The 22,482-nt window shown below is 42.6% G+C and overlaps 1 protein-coding gene across 4 annotated transcripts in view; it reads left to right on the forward strand.

Moving 5' to 3' along the window:
* The first annotated feature begins 1,914 nt into the window (after nt 1-1,914).
* The window catches only part of LSM11 (LSM11, U7 small nuclear RNA associated), a 29,180-nt gene continuing 8,612 nt past the window's right edge, over nt 1,915-22,482 (forward strand). Inside the window, exons 1-5 of one of the 4 annotated variants that reach the window (XM_081826242.1) lie at nt 1,915-2,413; nt 8,345-8,484; nt 10,601-10,684; nt 11,149-11,357; nt 17,528-22,314. In XM_081826242.1, coding sequence (XP_081682368.1) covers nt 1,969-2,413; nt 8,345-8,484; nt 10,601-10,684; nt 11,149-11,357; nt 17,528-17,618 — 969 coding nt within the window. In that variant the 5' untranslated portion in view covers nt 1,915-1,968 and the 3' untranslated portion in view covers nt 17,619-22,314. Of the gene's footprint in view, nt 2,414-8,344; nt 8,485-10,600; nt 10,685-11,148; nt 16,644-17,527; nt 22,315-22,482 lie in introns of those variants that run through there. The other 3 variants (XM_081826243.1, XM_081826241.1, XM_031024997.2) reach the window with 3 other exon arrangements.

The raw sequence follows: 22,482 nt of genomic DNA on the forward strand, positions 1-22,482 counted from the left end.
TCTTGCATTACAGAATTTACAGCCACAAAGAAAATGTACTTTTGAAGGCAACGGCTGGTCTCCTTCACTAATTGATACCTCATCTGTCAGAATCATTTTTTTCCCTTCCTGTTCTTACTACACAGGAAGAGGAGATTTGGTACTTGTTTGGTAATTGATAAAATCTCTGGAAAAAAAAAATAAAGGTTTCCACTCCCTTGGCGTAGTTTTTCATTTATTTTTCTCATACAAATACAGTAATATGAATCCAACTTTTGTATATATGTGTCTTTACATAAGCCAGGATAAATGTACCTTCATCACAGCAGTGATTCACAGACTTCTGCATACAAAAATTTACTTGGAATGCTTGTTTTAAGTGCTATTCCAGCCTCCACCTCTCCCCCTGTGAAGATCTGAGGTTTGCTAATCGGATTTTTAACCAAAAAGGCTTCTGATGCCTATGGATGATACATGGCACTTTGGGCAACATGGCCCTCAGTATACTGTGATAGGCCACATGAGGCAATAAGGTAATGTAGCTCCTGACTGGCCAATGTAACATAATGGTAAGTAAATGGATAGCATTATATGTCAAAATTTATACAAATTATATCTATTTTTATAGGTATCAATTATATAGATAAATTTAAATAATAGGCATTAAAGTACAGACTTTCAGGACAAAACCACCCAAAGAAATGTGCTTCCTGTGGGTGCTGTGTGATACTATCAAGGCTCAATTTGTCATAAGATAGGGGGACGAACACTTAAATCGTTGAACTAGCAGCAGTTTGCAGCTTTGTTTATTGTTTGGGCAGAAGTTTTGAGCAAAGCAATAGATGTTTAATAGTCCTACCATAACTAAACCTGTAGTGCTCTTAGGAACACCTTCTGATGGCTTTTGTTTGTTGCAGCATTCCAGTGTTTCACAGTTGTATATTAATTTTCATCTTGCTTTCTAAGGTAGAGAATAGCATTCTCTTGGGCTTTCCAAAGCTTAAAGAAATGTTAAAACACAAGAAAGAGCTAGTATAGAATTAACACTAGTTGATAGTTCAGGAGAGTGGTGGCAGGAAGGTGATTTGTGTGACTTGTAGGTAACTGGAAACATCTTGGCTGTGATGGATTAGGGGATAATATCTGGCCTTCTGTATAGACTTTCATTTTAACATCAAAAAGCAAAAATGTTTTGCTGAACATGCTATGTTCAGCATCTTAAAAAATAAGTGGTACAACCAGGTCTTGTAAATCTTCATCATCCTGGCTTCCAAGAGCTGTTTTCCTAGTTTCCTCCACTTGCCTAAGTAGTGCTCAGAAAATCAGTGATACAGTGAATTTTCTTTAATACTAAGGTCGCTCTGGTGTTAATGCAAATTACTTTTTGCATAGGGTGTCGGAAATGCAGGACTGGGATCCAACCATCCTTCATTGTCTACTTAACCAATACTAACTAGCTAACATAGAGCATTTAAATGCTCTATATGCAGTATCTCTTCATTCTTAGGAGAATTCTGTAGGTTAGGTACTATTTCTATCACATTTCAGGTGATAATGTAAAGATCCAAAGAAGCGAAATAATTTGAGCCCAGGTAGGCTAACCCCCAGCGAGACTCGGCGTGAAAGCAGATTGGGACTGCCCTCTTCCAGCCTCTTCCCATCAGCTCAAGCCAGGAGTATACTGCAGTTTGAGAGCAGAAAAACGCCTAGGGAGGCTTGTTAAAATGCCGATTCCAAGATCCACCCCCGGGGAATCTGGAGTATTAACAAACACCCTAAGTGATAATGATATACATGGGGAAACTGCGTTCAAACAGATTAATCTGTTTTCCGAGCGCTGTGGCGGGCCGGCGGGGCTGAGCGCGGACAGATGCTGCCCTCTGGCGGTCGCGCCGGCGCAGTGCAACCCCAGGCCGCGGCTGCGCAGTGCCGCCCTCTGGCGGCTCCGCTCCTTCTTCCCATCGGCCTCGGCTTGCGGGCCTTTCAAACATGGAGGAGCGGGAGCGGGGGGCGAGGTCGGCTCTCGCCGGGAGCCCCGCGCGCCCGCCCAGCCCGCGGCTGGATGTCAGCTCTGACAGCTTCGACCCTCTGCTGGCCCTGTACGCGCCCCGCCTGCCGCCCATCCCCTACCCCAACGCACCCTGCTTCAACAACCTGGCCGAGTACGAGAGCTTCCTCAGGACCGGGGTCCGGGGCGGCGGGCGCGGGCGGGCGCGGGGCGCGGCCGCGGGCTCAAGGGTCCCCGTCGCCGCTGCCGGGCTCTCGGCCAGAACCCGTCGCCGCCAGGACGCCCCCGCTCCAGACCCCGAGCGCATCCAGCGCCTCCGTCGCCTCATGGTGGCCAAGGAGGAAGGGGACGGGGCCGCTGGGACGCGCCGGCGGGGTCCGGGCCGGAGCAGGAAGGCGCCGCGCAACGTGCTCACGCGAATGCCCTGTGAGTCCTGCGGGGGCGGACGGGGCGGGGCGGTGGGGGGGACGAGGGCCCAGCCGGCTGCCCGGAAGGTGGTGGCCCACGGGGTGTTTGCAGGGTGCTAGGGGCTTGGCGCAGATCCACACGCATTAGGGGAAGGGTCTTGGTGAAGGTTGCGGAGCTAATCCGCCACCGTGAGGAGGTTCTGCTTGAGTCATGTGGCTAATGGGGGCGTGGGGAGGGTCTTCTGGAGTAATCAAAGGTCTGCATGAGCGGGGAGGTGGGGGTTGAGAGTGCTAAGGCTGTAGAGGTAATAAGGAGCCACGGGAAGGGTCTGCGTGGGTAACGGGTGTAGGTCCGCGGAGGTAACTGGGTCCGTGGAAGTGGCTACAGAGGTGATGAGTTCCCTGCAACGAGGGTCTGCGGGTGTGATGGGGATCAGGAGAGGTGGTGGGGCCCTGGAGAGGTGGTGGGGCCCGGAAACGGGGCATTACAGGGAGGATCTGCGGAGTTGATGAGAGGTCTTAGGGACCACAGCCAGAGGGGAGGGGCACAACCAGTATTAAGGAAAGGAGAGTGTTTGGTTAGTGGGATTGGGGATGATGGGACGGAGTGTGGGGAGATCTATCTGTTCAGTTAGAACAGGGAACATAATCGCATAACCCCTGCACATTAAGTGACAGCTCCTTCCAGGGTGCTTATAGGAGAAGGGCTACTGGGTCTTGATACACATATGTTTGCATTACCAAGTCACAAGTGCTGGAATGCAGCAGGGACAACTGCCACTAAAACCCAGACACTGTTTCACAGCCACTCTGCCAGGATGGGTGCAGGAGTGTGTCTGTCAGGCTCACATTACCATATGCACAGGTTATTTTAAGTTCTGAAGGTGTAAATGACACAAGGGAATCTCTTGGAGCCTCCTAATAGATCCTTAGAGTAAAGCTGTAAACAGGGAAGGTTGCTAATGTGGGAGTTAGGTCTTAAACAAATGGAATAAAAACAGCCCAGGGTTATGTCTTTTGTCATCTGGCAAACATTTCTGACATCTGCCAGTGAACACAATGACCTAGTTAGCCATTCAAAGCATCTGTATCCTGATAGCTAAACTGTAACATTATTAAATCACTGCTTTTAGAATAGAGGGTTGTGCGAAGCAAGGGAATATTTTCATTCCTAGACGTGTTTATTAAGAGAGAAACATCCTGAAAAGCTGTGTGCTGTTAGATGTATCTTTGTCAGATCATTTACTGTGACACACAGTGCCAGAGCCTTCTTGCCAAAGCTAGGGTGCACCCCAGCTTGCTTGCCCAACAGTAACACAAAGATAAAGTATGCATGTTCCTAAAATAAGAGCAGTTTGGGAGACCTTATTGCCACTATCAGATCTTGGAAATGCACTTCAAGTGTCAGATTGTAACATTTATTTCCATTTTGCCAGTTGTTGCTTTGCTACAGAGATTGTCAAGGGAAAGACATATTTCTATGTGGGAGTGGTTTTAGCTTTACCTTTGGAGCACTCTGCTATATTGGTATGACAGAGCATGAAAACCAGCTTTGTTGATTTCCCATGATTAAATATATGCCTGGAATCAAGATCTAAGAATGTGCCATAGGCACTGAAAATTTTAATCACATCACTAGAAACAGTTGAGTGTACATGATAGAGATGGGTAGACATCACAGAGAACTGATGAGCTTCAGAAAGCAAGAAGAGTACAGGGGTGTCTGGGTGGCTCAGTTAGTTGAGTGTCCAACTCTTGATTTAGGCTCAGGTCATGATCTCAGGGTTGTGCGATTCAGCCTGAGCCCTGCCTTGGGCTCCCCACTCAGCAGGGAATCTGCTGCTCTCCCTCTCTCTCCCTCTGCCCTTCCCCCTGCTCATGCACACTCTCTGTCTCTCTCTCTAAAATAAATAAATGAATCTTTAAAAAACAAAAAGGAAGAAAGCAAGAAAAGTACAGAAGCAAGGGTGAAGATTAAATTTATTCAGAAAGAGTTCCTGGAAGAGATTGGCTTCAGGTCTCAAAGTTAATTTAAGGAAGTGCATGGTTGAGGATAACAGTAATTATTTAATAGGCTATTGAGGTATAATTTACACATAACAAAATTCACCCTTTTAAAGTGAGTTTTGACAAATGTATAGTTGTGAAATTACCACCACAATCAAGATACAGAACAAATCATCACCTCAGAAAGTTCTCTCATGCCCCTTTTTAGGTCAAGAGACAATTTTATTGTTGCTAATTGTGGCTACTGTTATTTAGCTGGTAAGTGCTGTGCACTTGCCAAGCCCTTTAGACGCATTATATCTTATTTTACCTTTAGATACTACTTTATAAATGAGGTCCACTGAGCTTAACTACTTGCCCAGGATCACATAGCTTGTTAGTTTGCATCTGAGACTTAATGCTGGGTTGTCCAACTCCAGGGCCTGTGTGCCAGGGCCATTATGCTAATCTCAGGTAAGGGAAGAGGGGAGTACATTCTAAATTCTCATTTTTCTTTGCTTGCTTCTTTTGGTGGGTGGAGGGTGCCACATAAGTGAGGCAGAAAGATGTGTGTCTAGAGCAATGAGAACTGAATTTGGGTCCAGAGAAGGATTTGTTAAAAACACTTTGAAGACCAAAGAGTTTCTCTTTGACTTTGTTATGATAGATAGTGGGAACCATCGTGTATATTCTTTTTTTTTTTTTAAAGATTTTATTTATTTATTTGAGAGAGAGAATGAGATAGAGAGAGCATGAGAGGGGGGAGGGTCAGAGGGAGAAGCAGACTCCCTGCTGAGCAGGGAGCCCGATGCGGGACTCGATCCTGGGACTCCAGGATCATGACCTGAGCCGAAGGCAGTCGCTTAACCAACTGAGCCACCCAGGCGCCCCATCGTGTATATTCTTAAGCGAAAAAACTTTTAGGGCAACCTTTCTAATAACTTACTTTCTAGTGGTAAAGTGTATTTGGGGAGGTATAGACCATAGACTCAAGAGTTTGACTGCTGGCTTTTTTAGTTTTGAACACTGGCTCCTGCACTTTCTAGCTGTTTTACAGTAGGCAAGTCACTTAAACTCTTTGGGAAACCTCAGTTTCCTCATCTGTAAAGTGAGGACAGTAATAGTATCTACCTATAGCTGTTAAGTTTAAGTTAGTTAACCCATTCAAAGCTCTTACATGTAGGGAAATTCTCAATGAATGTTAAATGTCACTGCGATTGTTTTAGATTATTGTTGTGGTTATTGTTTTAGACTGTCATAATTAAAAGCTCCAGGTCAGGATGTATATATACCCTGCCTGTATTGGGTGTTGGCTCAGCTGTTTACTAGGTAAATAACCTTGAGAAATTATTTAAATAAACATTTCTGAGCCTTATTTTCCTCATCTGTAAAGTGGGGCAAAATAATAGTACCTATGTGTTAAAGTTGTGAGGATTAAATAAAATAACATGCATAAAGTTAAACTTAACCCAAGGCCTGGCTCATACCGAGCGCTCAGTAATTGGTGATAATGATGGTGTCAGGGATGATGTGAGGGGAACTGGGAGACTAGACTAGACAGATAATAAGCCAATCATCTGATAAGGCTCTGGACTGTATTAGTGATTGGAGAAGGAGAAAGGAAAGGGTATGTCTTAGTTATTGAGAATCTGTTGTCTGAGCTTAGTGTGGCCACAAGTAGGGAGAAGAATGGAGTTAAGAATGACCTGGCTTTGGAAGGTTGGGGCATAAGAATAGTGGCAATGGAGAAGGAGATCTCGAAGAATAACAATCTTCAAAGATAAGGCATATGTTTTTTTGTTGTATTAAATTTTAGAAGACTGGCTCATATATCCATTTGGAGTTTGTTATACAGACTGCTGGAAAGAGATCAGAATGTGCATTCTGATTCAGAATGTGGAGCTCATTTTTGCCTTGGCAGTTTGCTGTGATAGGTGGTGCTAGTGTTATATTTTTGATCACACAAGGAGTGAAGTGATCCCTGGAATTACACCTTATCAAATCTTTGGAAGAAAAAAAAAGAGAGAAAATTACAGATATGAGAGTTGAAAGACCCGAGTTTATCATTTGTTTAACCAGAATAAGAAAACTGTTGTTAAGGTGTGTGTCTGTGGTTTCTCTCTGGTTTGGGGGCTCAGGGGGTGAAGTAGTACCTCTATTTATTTACAAGTTAGAAAAAGAATGGTGTTTAAGAAAAGAATGGTCTTTCCACTGTTGGTGGAAACACATGCAGGGGTGAGGGGAAGCAGGGAATGTGTATAGGCAAAGAAACTGATTCAGGCAGTATGATCAGTTTCTAAGAAATTGAATTATAAAGACTTACTCCTGAAATGAATCTAGAAGATAACTAGTCTAACCTCATTTTATGAATAAGGAAACTCAGACTTGTGGAGACAAAGTTACTCAAACATTCAAAGTATTTCAAAATATGCTATTGCTAGAGCAAGGATAGATGATGAAGATCAGACCAAGGTGCTTATGTTCCTTTCCAAGGCCTCTGTTTCTGCCACACTGCCTTCAACTGTGCCTTCTTGCTAAATTTTCAATCTGACATAAACTCCTACTTCTCATCTGCTAAGTTACTTTCTTCAAAGAGTATTTTCTTTTATTAATTTATCACTGCCATCATTTATAAGCTGATCTGTGAGTGAGGGATAAGGAGGTCAAGAGTAACCCGCTTAGTTGTCCAAACTGAAGTGCAGGACTGTTGTTGTCTTTCATGGCACTAGAAACAAAACAGATTTTTTTTGTGTGTTTACTATTGATGGCAATAATCAATCTCCAGAGACTTTTGCCTTGCAAACTTGGGAGGGAAAGACTGAGACTGTGTATGTGTGAGTGTGAGTGTAAGAGTGTGTGTGTGTGCACATGTGGTTTTCTTTTGGAAGGTTTTATATAGTATAGCCATCATATTGTGAAGGCTAAGTTTATGTGAAGTCATAAAAATAAAATTCATCCCTCTTCCCAAGCTCTGAAAAAAAGAATCCATCATAGTAAAAGCTGCAGTTTATAGTCCCAGCATTCTTCCCATGAATTGTCCTATTCTTTTTATGTGATGCTTATCAGCAATCTCATAGGAGCCTAATGCCTAGCAGGTGCCTTTGTATCAGCCAGGCTTGGAATGCAACCAGGTCTCTTCCTCCTAGTGTAAAGATGATGTACATTGGAATCCATCGGCTCCAGAGAGCTTAGGCATGGAGGGTCTTCAGATGGGCGGCCAAAAGTTCATTCTCTCTTAGAGGACTGCACATATTTAAGGGCAGGTGTGTTACATGGTTTGTTTCCTTTAAACATATGAACAAGTTGTTTGGTTTTGGGGTTTTTTTGGTAAAGAGTCAAGCTGGATATGTGGTTCATGAGAATTACCCTTAAAAAACTTGTCTTGGGACACCTGGTGGCTCAGTCGGTTAAGCTTCTGCCTTTGGCCCAGGTCATGATCCCGGAGTCCTGGGATTGAGCCCCACATCGGGCTCCTTGCTCAGCAGGGAGCCTGCTTCTCCCTCTGCCTGCCGCTTCCCTGGCTTTTGCGTGCATGGTCTCTCTCTCTCTGACAAATAAATAAATAATCTTAAAAAAAAAAGTTATCTTACCCAGATACAGAACTGAGAAGAATTTTGCTGCTGATGTGTACATTTAATGTGGGGTTTTCCCCAAAAAAACATTTGTAAATAATGGTGCATCTTAGCGTCAATGACATCATAGAACACAGGCTATTCGAGTAGTGAAACATCTGGGTGATAGCCAAATGTACACTTTATCTCCATCCCGGTGGAATCTTGCCTTATTTCAGTGTCTGCTGCCTGTACTTGTTATGTTGCCCATTGGGCCTTCCTGTTTGCATAGTGAGGTTGCCACTGCACCATGTTGCCTAATGTTGCTGGAGATGGTCGGGTGGTCTTGGTTGTTAATTCTGGGAATGAGAGCAGATGTTCATGCTATGCTTACTGTTCTTGTCTTGTTTCAGTGCATGAAGGCAGCCCTCTGGGTGAGCTCCATCGTTGTATCCGGGAGGGAGTGAAGGTGAATGTTCACATCCGCACTTTCAAGGGTCTTCGGGGTGTCTGTACAGGCTTCCTCGTCGCATTTGACAAGTTCTGGAATATGGTAATTAAGCCCTTCTCAAGGGGTTGGAGAACCTCCTAGGGATTAATCTTTTATATGTCTAAATGACCTGAGTAACCTTATTTAGGAAAACCTATAGAATAACTTCCCAGAAGAACTAGAATTTTTGCATTCTCTTGGCCAACCACAAAAGAGTACTTTCTGTTGCTTCCTTTTCTTTAAAGCATTGGCTTTCAACCAGGGTAATTTTGCCCTTCTCTCCTTCCTAGGGACAATTGGCAATGTCTGGGGACATTTTTTTAATTGTCACAATTGTGGCATGGGGTATTATTGGTATCTAATGGGTAGAGGCCAGAGGAGTTGCTGCACATCCTACAATACACAAGATAGCCCCCCAGCAACAAAGAAGTATCTGGTCCAAAATGTCATTAGTGCTATGGTTAAGAAACCCAGCCTTAAGGAATAATTATTTATTTCAGCTGTTTAGTAATTTTATATCAATTTCCTACTGACCATTCTTTCACTCATTTCAAAATATTTACTGATTTTCCACTTTGGCTGGTACTTTACCAGTGCCAGGTACAGAAATTTCAGAAAGGAACTTTCACGCTACAGTTTTGGGAAGATAGATGAAGATAGAGGGGAAGCAGGCATACTAATAAGCAAGATACTTTACATGGTTTTCCTTATGAAGGGAATGCGCCCCCACTCTCCTAGAGGCTTACTGTCTGCTTACTAGATATTTGTAGGAGTGAAGAGACATTATAGCACAACACAATATGGGGCAGTTAAAATAGGAACACCAGGCTTTCTGCTGTTTCTTTTTCATATGGTCTTCCATCTCCAACTTTTCTTTTTCCTGCGTTTTATCTTCATCCATGCATTCTCCTAGATGAGTATAGTAGTTGCTGCCATTTATTAAGCACTTAGCATTTGCTGGATAGTGTACTAAGGGTTTATCTCAATGAATGAGGTTTACTACTGTTCCATTTTACAAATGAAGAAATTGAGGCTAGAGATACTGAATGATTGGCCCAAATTACCGTGTTAGTAAGTGGAGGTCCTAGAACTTTATTCCAGGTCTTTCTGACTCCTAAAATCATGTTTTCAACCACTGTGCAATCAGAAGACCTGGATTTGAATCCTAGCTTTACCACTTGGTAGTTGTGTTACTCTAGGCAAGATAATTTCTCTGAAGCCCACTTTTCTTATATCTAAAATGTAGGGGAAAGTACTTTACTGTTACAATTTTCCCTTTGAAGGAATAGTATTTAAGAAAACATCTTTGATATGATGGTCATGATAATAATCCTGTCAGCTTATATTTGTAGGGTGAGTTATACTTTTCAAATTGATTTCTCATACATGATGTCATTTGATCCTAAATAGCTGTCCTATGAGGTTTATCTCTGAGAGACAAAAATTCAACAATTCTCTATGTAACCCTGGTTGTTAATACCAGTTCATTGCTGTCATAAGACCTAGAAACTGAGGAAGGAAAAGAAGCAGTAGAATAGTGTTTCCTCAAAGTGCGGCCTAGTGGGGCGCCTGGGTGGCTCAGTCGTTAAGCGTCTGCCTTCGGCTCGGGTCGTGATCCCGGGGTCCTGGGATCGAGCCCCGCATCGGGCTCCCTGCTCAGCGGGAGGCCTGCTTCTCCCTCTCCCACTCCCCCTGCTTGTGTTCCCTCTCTCGCTGTCTCTCTCTGTCGGATAAATAAATAAAATATTAAAAAAAAAAAAAAAAAGTGCGGCCTAGCGGCACCCTACATCACAATCATAGAGTTTCTGGTTAAAAGAGAAAATTCCTGGGCTTTATCCCAGACCTACTGAGTCAGCATATCTAGGAAGTAGCCTTGGATTTATATTTTAATAAGCTTCCTAGATACTTATGCACACTGAAATTTAAGGACCTCTACCATGCATTTGTAAAGGCCCCTTACCATAGACAAAACTCATATTATATGGTGGTAGCAGCTTGGAAATCTTACTCAGAGGTGCCAGGTATTACCATTTTTTTCTGCCCAAGAGTGGAGTCACTTGTTAAGTTTAGTTCTGCTAAATGAGATGTTTATTCTGCTTTTTAAATTTTTTCCTGGAAGCTGTAAAAATAATATTTTTAATTCTGCCAAATTTTTTTCTCCTCTGGGCTGTTTTTCTAGGCACTTACCGATGTGGATGAGACCTACCGAAAACCTGTTCTAGGCAAAGCGTATGAGCGGGATTCTTCATTGACTCTCACTAGGGTAGGCTGTTTCCCCTGACTTCTTGAGTACCCAGCGTGCTTTCAAGCTTAGAAATGGAGATCACTGAGCCTGGTGAACAGGTTTTCCTAGTGGGAGAGCTCATTTGCTGTCCACTATGTATGCCTGGACCAAGATCTTCATTAGTCTCGCTTCTCATGCATTCAGCTAATCACAAATGAGTCTGTGCTTTTGACCTGCATAGTATTTGAGCAACAAGTTACCTCTTATAACCTTAAAAGTCTTTCCATTTTATACCACAGAAAAAAGCAGGTGCCTTTTCTCTTGGCATTATTGATTTATCTGTATTATGGCTACACACAGATGATTCATTACTAACTTTTTAAAAATTGCACAGCAAGGAGTCTATAAAACCTAATTAAGCAATCTGGTGTTTTTTTCTATATTGAAAGAGGGATGTTGAAGGCCAAAGAGAAGGCTGATATTTATCATTGCTTTCCTTATAGCTGTTTGATCGCCTAAAACTTCAAGATACCTCCAGAAAGGAAGCAGATTCTAAGTCTGCAGTTGAAGACTCCACTCTGTCCAGATATTCCCAGACATCTACTTGGAAGGTGGCTTCAGTGTGGGGAAGAGAAGATACTGACCGGGGCTCACGCAGGCGCTCCCGCTCCGTCCCTTCTTCCCTGCAGGCATCTGCAAGGGAGGAGTCCAGGTCAGAGATGTCAGGGAGGACTACACGGACAGAAGGGTCAAGTGCGGGAGGTACCTTTTCCAGGGCTACCACCCTTTCCAGGGGCCAGCCCCGTAAGAAAAAGCGAAAGCCCAAAGTGGATTACCAGCAGGTATTCACTCGACACATAAATCAGATTTTCATTCGAGGCGAGAATGTCCTGCTGGTTCATCTTGCACAGTGACCAGCTCGGCCTCCCTGGAGCTTTGGTTTTTAGAAATAAAATGCATGAATTGCTGCTATGCTGTATACTAGTATCCCAGTGAAACTCTGAGTTGGAATGATTCCCTCTGGTCCTGCATGTGCAGAGCATAGAGCCAGGCTCCGGCCCTCTGGAAGATGAGCTCCCTCAAGGGGACGCAGGCCTTAGGAGGGTGGGTATTTGCATTAATATCAAGTCAAAAGCTGTACAGAGGAAACAACATGCATCTTATTTGGTGTCATGGTCGAGTTTAGACACTCAAACCAAATATCAAATCTTCATTTGAATTAGGGGTCATGGTATGAATTAAATTCACCCCACAGATACTAAAAGGGTGGGAGGGAAAAAACACCTCAAAAAATAATTTCATTTCTAAAAGCTAGTGCCCTAAGTACTCATGAATTTGATTCTAAGAGTAGCAATATAAATTTCCCTGTAGTCTTGTACCCACAACTTGTAAATGACCTTGGAATTTTGCTCTACACCATTCTCTCTTGATCGAGAAATGTAATTTATTACCTTTGAATATCTATAAAACTAAGAAAGCTACCAACTTATGAAAGAGTAAAATTTGGATAGCTAGTATGCTCAGAGCAACTGACAATGAATATTCTGTTTTTACCCCTCTCATTATTTAAAGGGATACAGGACTTCAGCAGTCTTCCCCACTTAGCAGAGGTAGCTTCTGAGAATGGCATGCCAGATGGGACTAGAAGATGCTCACGAGGTGGCTTCTTGTCCTTCTCTCACTTCTGTGGCATGGTGCTAGTGCACGTACCCAGTGTATTGCCCTTCTGTACGTAGTGTGAACTGTTCCGTGAGCTTTATGGCAGGTGACTATGACCTTCGTATCTGGCTTCAAAGAGTTCTGCATGAACTCAGTAGTATGTATGCATCACATGGTTGAGAGTTCCCTTTCCGGTTAGGGCTGGCCTGTGTAGACTAACTTTCAGAATGGTATTTCCATGAAACAGGAGTGGTAGTTTTATTCCCTGGTGTCATGCCGAAGAGGTTCTTACAAAGTACAGTGGGTGGCATCTCTAAGGGACACTTTACTCACAGCCTGGCTTGAGTAATGAGAACACTGTAGCACCCTCTGATACTTCTACTTGAATCATACTATATGCTTTTTCAATCGCTAGTACAGAATAGGCTACATCTAGACACAGACTGTTAGGCAATATTGATTTTTTGTTTTGTTTATATTTGGTTTTATTTTAGAATAACTTATGTTCAAAGTGGGAATAGGAATTGCTAACTAGGGCGCCTGGGTGGCTCAGTTGTTGAGTGTCTGCCTTCGGCCTGGGTCATGATCCCAGGTTCCTGAGATCGAGCCCCGCATCAGGCTCCCTGCTCAGCAGGAAGCCTGCTTCTCCCTCTCTCACTCCCTCTGCTTGTGTTCCCTCTCTCGCTGTGTCTCTGTCAAATAAATAAAATCCTTAAGGAAAAAAAAAATAGCTAACTAGTTAAAATGTTTGAAAAAAAAATTCCCCTGCTGTAATTTTTATGTAACTTAGGTAAGCCTTCTGAGAAGCAGGGTGAATATTGTTGAGGGAGTTAGGACACCTGGTCCTCTGCTAGCTAGGCCACTGGCTCGTCATGTAATGAAAGGAGAGCAGACTTAACCCCTCCATGCCTCAGGTTTTCCCATCAGACACCTACCTCACAGGGGCACTGAGACAAAGAATTTATGTCTCTAAACATATTTAAGTGCCATGAGTAACTTTTACTAACTATATTTCATAGCTCGGTAAGAGTTCTATGTCTTATGAGCAAGGTAGGTGCTACATGTGAAAGTCATCTCCGTAGGTGTCATAATTATGAACTTGTCCTCAGAAGGCAGTGATATCTTCAGGAATTGTTTTCCATAATCCATTCCTTTCTCGTAAAGGACAATGGAAGTTCTTAGAAGAATATCCTCAATAAAAGAAGAGTAACGTTTCTTTGCTGCTTCCCTCACATCCCAGCCCCAGCCCTTTTCTGTTCATCGTCAGAAAGAATTCCCCTTTCCCCTGAACTTTTCAAGGGGTTTGTATGGTAGTACCAAAGGGACAGTGCACATCTAAAAATGACACATCCCCAAAGGGGAATTGTGGAAGATGTTTTGTTTCATTTACTTGTTTTTATTTTAAAATGCATTGTAAATATTCCTCGTTAGAGCCATATCAGATACAATAAACATTTAGAGAGGTTCCATGTTACAAAGTCAAGCAATTATCTTTGGAATCTGCTCATCTAATCTATGTCTAAAATCTCAGTTTCTCAATTAATAGTTATCTTGTTTAATCATCAGGTACCCCTGCCTCTACCTCTTTACCAGTCTTTCCTGTTAGATGTCCTCCTCTGTCTGCCCTTCTGTCCCTCAGCTAGAAGTTGCAACAGATACCAGGTTTTCCCAATAAAGTAAAAGTTTGGTATCAAAAGAAATATATCAGTTTCCATTCATTTTAGTGCCTGACTAAATCTAACGTGATTTATTTTAAACACATGCTGCATTTTCATGTTTGTATATAATTTTCATATGTCCAGATAATGATTGGTTTGCTATTTTTCTGTCCAATCTAATAATTCTGGCTCTGAAAATTATTTTAAACTCATGTGATCAGTCTGATGTGCCCATATGCCCCCATTTATTGGTTTGGTTTGGACAGTGATTCTAGGATGAATACTACTTAGTAAATATGCTGTTTTGTACAAAGTATGACAATTCTTTTTTAGGGAAGTCAGTTTTTAAAATTATTGCCTTTTCTTTATTATTGTAGAAATTTTTCAAAAGGAAGAAAAAATTGGTTCTAATAACCTATGTGCTGCTCAAAATATGTCATCACCTAGAACATTATAATAGGTTGCTATGAAAATAACTGAAGTCTTCCTCAGGAGAAGGAAAGAAAAAGAGAAAGTAACAGCCAGAATGGTAGAGTTCTGGAGGCCCCCACGAGCTCACTTGAGGGGGGCCCTACACAGCTGAAATGCAACAAAACTGGTTTCTAGTATTCTCCAGGGATGTGGGCTTAGAACAATTGGTAGGAATAAGACTTATTTTTGAACATCCAATTTGGGTTCTTCAAGTAATCTCTAGACATGGGAATCCGTTTCCGAGACAGTTCATGGGGCGTACCTGTGCACTTCTCGAGGTCTTCTCAGGAGCACTGAGCAACGGGAGATGTGGTTTCACACCCAGAATGATTTCATGTGCCATTCTTTGTACACAGAGGTGATTCTATGCCTCTACCACCAGGAGAACTTCCACTTTAGGTTGTTTGTTCTAGTACTTGGGAAGCATTTATGCTCCGTTCAGAGACCATCTTATGATGGCGGGCCGTTTGTGAGATGGTTAGCCAGCGTTAGCAGTGTCTATGGCTTTAGACCAGTCGGTTCCTTGCTCTCTGTGCATGGTGTATATCAAGTCAGAAAGCCTAGAAACCATTCGCAGATGGCTTTAGACCAGTCGGTTCCTTGCTCTCTGTGCATGGTGCATATCAAGTCAGAAAGCCGAGAAACCATTCACATTAAAGTCTAGATGCATGAGAATCCTTGCTCTGAGTTGTTAGTGGGTCAGGAGGGGCTTCATCTCTCCTCGTGGTAAAATTATCCAGCAGTACCTTTAGAGATTGTCGAGGCATGAACTATGAGCTGCCTTTAATCTTCAGAAGCTGTGTACAGAAGTCTAGGTATACCACTTACCCCTTGAGAGAAAAATAGAACCCTAACTTGATGCTGAGGGGTTTTGTATTTCTATTTGCACTGTCCCCATAGCCACTGACATAGGCAAATTCATGAAATAGAATTGATTCTCTACATTTTCTCTTAATTTTTGCCTTTAGGAAAAATTAAAATTCTTCAAAGACAGCTAGCTGTCACTGGTGCTGCCCCAAAGCTTTCCCATTTGTATGTATTTTTTATGAATGAAATGGTTGCTACGGGAAGGCCAAGGTTCACCTAAGAGTATCATGGTATAAATATAATGGTTTAGCAACTGTTTTAATTTTTCTTTTCCTGTGCCAGATATAGACTACAATCAACCCCTTTTCAGTAGCTTCTGTTCATCGGCCTATGTTTTCCTGGGCAGTAACTCCCAGATGCTTTTCTTAGTGATTATAAAGCAAGAAAATCTTATCTGGGCCTATGTTGCAAAGGTGGGTGGTCTACTTTCTGGCAAATTGAGTTGGTGGATTTTAGATAAGCCTTTGGGGTTCCTGTCACAGGTTCCTGGGCTCTGAGGAAGGGTTGCACCTCTTTTACTCTGAGTGTTTTGAGTATTTTTCAAGTGTTTGTAAGTTCTCTTACACTCCTCTAATAAAAATGAAAGCTATCTGTCAAGGAATGGCTTTGGATGGTTCAGAGATCTGGGGGAAAAGAAATAAGTGCACCTGAGACATTCAGTTGGTCTTTTATTTATTTAGAATGAAAAGTATTTTGATAAGCTCCAAGACTTAGTACTGCTTTAAAAACACTCTGAAAAGATGGCAACTGTCCCTCAGGAAAGCCATAAAAGCTACTCCCAATACATCGCAATTGCTTTTGATTTTTAGTCCTTTGGAGCAAATGTCTGATGTTATGTCTGATGTTATGTTTTTAGAGCTGTGGGGGGAAACGTCTAAACAGTTTTAGGGGGTAGTATTGAAATGATTATCTGGCTGAATTACGTGTGAGCTAGATTCTAGGGCAGCCGTCCAGGTCTTTTTCTGTTGTCCTGACAGTAACGCAGGTAGTGAGCCGTGTCTTGAAAAGTGATTTGCTTATTTCCTACTGACATCTAAAGACATTAGCCTTCTGTTTGGCAACCCTGGGGGTACCCCTCTGCACCGTGACTTATTGATGTTTTTTTAGACAAGGCTAACCTGGACGACTCTCTGTATTTCTAGTTTCAGTATTCATATACCAGCTGCTAAAAGAAAAACCATAACTTATAATCTTGTCTTGAAATTACTCCTAATTGTGAAGTTCACCTAAATTCTTCATGTTTAGGGAGGATTGCTGCTAGTAACGTCAGTTTGCAGTGTTCTGCTTAGGTGTGTGTCATATGGGAGTCTGGAATCTGTAATAAATATGATTGTATTAATGTACTGACCGCTTTGTCTCTGCTGATTTTGAGGGGTGATGGAGGGGAGGAGGCATGGGAGTCTATGACCAAGTGAAGACACACCTAGAAAGTTAATGCGTTTCAAGCCTTCTGGCATCTCATTGTTGTAACCTTGTACCTTTTCTTTACCAAAGCACACATATCTACATCAGCTCTCCTTGTGTGGCTTTGTTCTTCCATGTTTATTAGAAGCTCATGCTTAGAAAAGGAACTTGGCCCACATTGTGAATTATCTCTTCTAAACTCCAAGCAATGGTAATTGCCCTGTGAATTTACTCTACCTATTAGCTCACTGGCATTAACCTCCTCTCTTCGTGATCTGCTAAGATCACCCTTCACTCTGCTCCCTCTGAGGGTTTGACCACATTTGACTAATTGATCCTCACATGGCTCCGGAAATATTTGAATTTGTCACCAGCTTCCCTCTGTGCATGTACAAGGAAGTTGAACTGCTCCAAGATTTGCCACATAGATTACTTGATCTCCTCTGTGTGCTTCCAGAACTGAGTGACCTGGGTAAGGTAGACAAAAATCACACTGATACTTAGAGAGGGAAAACTCAAGTTAACCGTCAAGACCCAGTTCCCCACTTTCAAAGAATATATTAAGCTGGGCTTAGCCAACATACAAGAAATTTCTAACCACTTCAGTGGAGGGAAGGGAGGCAAGACCCACATGCTCTAATTCTTCCCCCTTGCTTGTTTGTTTTGTATCTCAAAGACTTCTGATTAAATGAGAATGTCCTCATTAATCAAAAAAAGGCAGGACCGTCAGCTAGCTTGACATTTAAAATGTACAGTGACAGTTAAATATTGGCAGGGGGATGGAAGCCAGTGGAATGAGAGATATCTATTATCTTTCCCTAAGCTTCCCGGATTCCAGTGGCAAGTTTATTGCCCCACCACGTTCTTTCCTGAATAGAAGTGGAGCGCTCCTCAGTCTGCTCAGCTGCCGCTAGGTGGCAGTGGGTTAAAGAGAACTGCTAAACCAGAGGCCCCAGAAAGACTTGAGTCTCCCGGATCTCCAGTCATGGCTACAATTCATCGTTAAAAGCTCACCAGTCTGAACCGAGATAATCAAGGAGAAACAAGCTATAATCAACCCAAGTGGTAATATAAATGTTTCTTCCCAATATTGGATTTGCCTAATTTGAAGCCTAGGAAACCTGACTGATGGCAATCAGCCAGTGGATGTGCTTGAAGAAGAATGGTCAACAGCGAGCTTGCCCAGCGTCCCGTGTTTCAGGAGACTGTCACCGGTCTCAGGTCATGGGGTTCCTTGTTTCTTCTCCGCATCTGGTCAGCTCCACCCAGCCTCTTCCCAGCTGCTGGCTAAGGAGTACCCCGGGCAAACGGTCTCGATGCCCCTGTTTCTTAGCAGTTTTCTCACTTTTGGAAACAAGTCAGTTTCACCCAATGTTGATGCCTGGGAGCACGCTTGTAAGAAAGGTTTCATCTGTCTTAAGGTTCCATGATCAGAATGGAGTCTCCACTCTGAGACCAAGCAAATATGCTCCTGAGTCAAAGGAAAACTTATAGTAGACACAGAAAAGTCTATTGTTTTAGGCTGGACTCCGGGGGCAGAAGGGGTGGGTGGGCAGTGGTAGTAAGTCTCCTATAGCACTTAACGTCAAGCCCTCAGAAGACCTTGTCCCCTCTACCTCAAGAAATAATTTCTCAGAAGCCTATAGTAAAGAGGAATACAGAATGTGAAATAATAAATAGGTAAAGTCTCCAAATGAATAACTAAAGATAAGATTATAATTAAGAACTATCTCATGGCTTTTTGGACCATGGCAACTTGCACCACATTTCACTCAAATCATGCTATGTGAAGGGGCAGAGGACAGATCAGGCAATAAGAAATACTGTCATTTTTGAGCATTTCAGCCCTGTGCCAAGCATATTATATGCACTACCTTATTTAAATACAACCACCAAGAGAGAAAGATTTTATCCCTCTTACATATGTGAGGCAACTAAAACAAAGTAACTTGGGACGCCTGGGTGGCTCAGTTCGTTAAGCATCTGCCTTCAGCTCAGGTCATGATCTTCAGGTCCTGGGATCACCCTGCTTTGGGCTTCCCTGCTCAGTGGGGAGTCTGCCTCACCCTTTTCCCTGCTTGTGCTCTCTCTCAAATAAAATCTTAAAAACACACACACACACAAACACAAACCAGAAAGTAACTTGCCAGCATCTCTTTGCTAATCAATGGCAAATTTGGGATACTCTCTAGGTCTGTCTGACTCTTGAGTTTATTTTAGCCAGCTGTAACTTAAAAATATTAAATTTCTCAGGCATTGACCAGGAAACTGACAAAGCTGAGTCATCCCCTCCAATTAATCAGAAACCAGAGGGTTGAGTTAAAACATGGTTTGGTGATCTGCTTCAAGTTTCTCTAGTCCCTTCTGATTCATACTGTTATTTAGGTGGAAGTGAACATACACACAGGGCTTCATGGCTTCCAAAGAGGATGAGGGTGGTGGGCACCCCCAGGGCAGCAGGCCCACTGTGGCTCTGGGAATAGTGGCTGCCAAGTGAGCACCAGGAGGTATTTCATCCACCAGTAAGTTTGGCCCTGGAAGGGGTATCGATCCAATAGCCTTGTTAAAAAGCAGATGAGATGGGGTGACATAGTGGTCTCTCCCAGCTCTTCAATATGCATTAGAAAGTCTGCTGTCCCTTTCCTTCCAGTGTTCTCCAACACTTGGAAAGAATGCGTTCTCTTGGCCTTGACTATATATTCATCTTATTAAGGAAACTCTTGTCAAGGCTAAACTATGGATGTGCTAAAGCTACAGAAAAATAAAGATTACTTGAAGGCTTACAGTCTTTCTCCTGAGACCTAAAAGGGGGCACAGGCAGAAATGTTTGGCAAGCTCTCTGTCCACCTTGTAGAATTTCCTTTCAACTTGATAATTTGTTAATTTCTAGAATACAGCAATCCTGGGAGGAGCTCGCTATCGTAGTCTCTTGGACTAATTACTTCGGAGCCTTAATTTCCTGATCTCTAAAGTAGGGATTATCCTATATCAACCCTACCTCACAAGGTTGGTGTCAGAAAGTGCTTGGTCCAGACAGCAAGCACTTAATGTCATTTATACTGTGATGAACTTGCTGTGAGATGCTTAGCATTCTTTACTTCTCTGTGCTTGCGTTCTGTGTCCTGAGACCTGCCCTGGCAAACAGATGGACAGAGCAGAATGCTGTTGTCATCCTTTTTTCTAGCACACAGGTGTTTGAAAGATTGTTCTCCGGCTTCTTGAGTTCTCTGTGCTTTCTTATTTGGCTTTCCCTGGGTTAAAACTTCAGAATATCATCAACTTCTCCACTGCTGGGAGAGCAGTGTGCTCCCCCAGGAATGACATTAGGCTCCACAGGACATTCATTAGTTGGGGTTACGAGAGGACCACAGGGCACTGGAATGGTAATTTCCTACATGGGACCCCAGTGACCCAGAGCGAGCTAGCTCAGCTGGTCTGAGCATGTGGCTAATGAGGGAAGGGTCATGGTTTCACTCCTGTGTGGGCCAATTAGTGTCACGTGGAAAAGCACGCTCCTGGGGCATCAGGCAGCAGCCTTACATGTGTGTGGCACTGGTCTCCAGGATGGCTCAGTGTGGCCATCATCACTGTCAGAAACTCAACCCAAAGCCTACACCTTCTTTCTTTTTATTACATAGCCCATTGTTTCCAAAACATGGGTCATTTGCAGAGCACTCTCACAATTTTTGCTTTATCCTGCAGACTACCGCTTATTTATTTGGTATTTTTCTATAAATTGACCCCCTTCTAGCTTACACTTAAAAGGAAGCTGTGCATCATTCTACCATCAATGGCAAGTTGGAAAATTTGCCCTAAATCGAAAGCACACATTAAAAGAAACTTACAACTATTGAAATTAAAATGTTTGTCTTCATACTATCTGCAGATACTTCCTGAGCCACAAGTGATCCGTGTACTGTGTGTTAGGAAATGTTGCATTATATAAGCTCCATGTGTTTTGTAATACACACACTGTTCCATAATAAAATGGTCACATCAGCAAAAACAGTATTATGAAGCAACTGCTTCAGTGGGAAGAGTTGGGATCAGTGAATGGGGAGTTTCACACTTGAAGCAATGAAATTATTCTTGCAGGAATTTCAACACCAAAGGTCTTTCTAAATGCCGTAAATGTATAGCTATAAAACCTCAACTCTGAACAAATCCGGAGTTTAATTTACATCTAGCTTTTGCTCAGAAGTCATGGTTTTTGTTCGCACTTTCTACTCACACTATCATTAACACTGTGCTTCTTACACGTCCTTATCATTATCAGCTGTTTTATGATAAACAAAGCACAAATATGCAAAGCAGATGTGTTGAGCGCACAACATCTTTGTTCAGCTCCAGTCATGAGCCAGTTCACGCTAATCTGCCTAGTTGGCCAGTTCCTTATAGAGATCAAATTATAACCAATAGTGGTGTTGGTAATAAAAATGTATTCCCTAATTAATTGAGCATGTTACATCCAATCCAGTTATGAAAATGTGCACTGGAGGACAAATACACATAAAAAGATACACACACGCCTCTTCAAGGTTGAGAGAAGGCCCAGCCACTTCCATTATTGGAGGCTCCCAATACACTAAAAAAAATGAAGAAAGGTCAAAGCCAAGTTGCAAACTTCGTGGTATATTTTAAAAATTCAAGTTGAATGATAGCTTTCCATCCTCTTTGTATACCTGTGAGTAGGTGTGTAGCCTCATTTAGAAATAGAGCCTCAAGTCTGTATGTGAGGCCTTTGTGAATGTGAAGTCCAGAAGGTCCTCCCTTCCTGCCCTCGTTAGGTTCAAATATACCATAAGGCAGAGCATAACATTTTAGCAACGTAGAAACACGGAGTCATCCAGGGTGTATTTCCTTCTCCTGTCTCCTCCCTTATCTTGTGGACTCTTGCTAAAACCACTCCTGTTATTTTGGTGCTGCTTGGGTTTCACACTTTTACAGTTTTCTCATCATCCTTGGAAAGCCACTGATTGGTAGCAAGAGGGCCAGGCCATTTTATAAATGCCAGAACACTTACTTAGATCAGAAAATCAGAATATTAAGAAGCAGGGATGCAGTTATAGTTTTCTTCCACTGCATGTAGACCTGATGAGTGCTTTCACCACAAGAACCGCTTAATGGCCGCACACTCGTGCACGTGTGCACACACACCCACACACGGTACAGAGCAAGGAAAGGACTCCATGCCGTTAACATCTACTAAGTTCTCAGTGCACGATTCTTGCTGAAACAGTATAACTGTGTAATGGGGAGTGTTGTGTATGTATTTATGTAAAATAGTATAAAATAGTATTTACTTAAGGATATCTGTTGGGATTCTGTTTGTATGACCTTGTTCTAAGATTGATGCATACTTGTGATCCTTGCCTCTCAGGGCAGAAAGCAATTAGTTCATTTGGTATTCTGTGTGAGAAATCTTAGGCCTGTGTACGGCCTCTTCCCTACCCTTGCCAGGTCCAATTATGCCTCAGCTGAGTCCTCTTCCCCACCCCCCCCGCTTCTCCCCAGTCCCCAGAGTTCATCTGAGCACATCTGTTGCTCCATGAAAAGTGTTTTGGCAGAAACTTCCCTCCCCTGTGCTGGGAGTATCTGTCCTCACTGGCTTGGAACTGTTTTTGCTTATTTTATTTAAAAAAAAAAAATATATATATATATATATAATATACACACACATGTATATACACATAGACACATTTATATATCCTTATATATTAATATATATGTGTCATTTTATTTTCTTTTTTAAAGATTTTATTTATTTATTTGACAGAG

This window comes from Leptonychotes weddellii, chromosome 7, assembly GCF_054177405.1.
Source record: "Leptonychotes weddellii isolate Sample4059 chromosome 7, ASM5417740v2, whole genome shotgun sequence".
Classification (NCBI taxonomy): domain Eukaryota; kingdom Metazoa; phylum Chordata; class Mammalia; order Carnivora; family Phocidae; genus Leptonychotes; species Leptonychotes weddellii.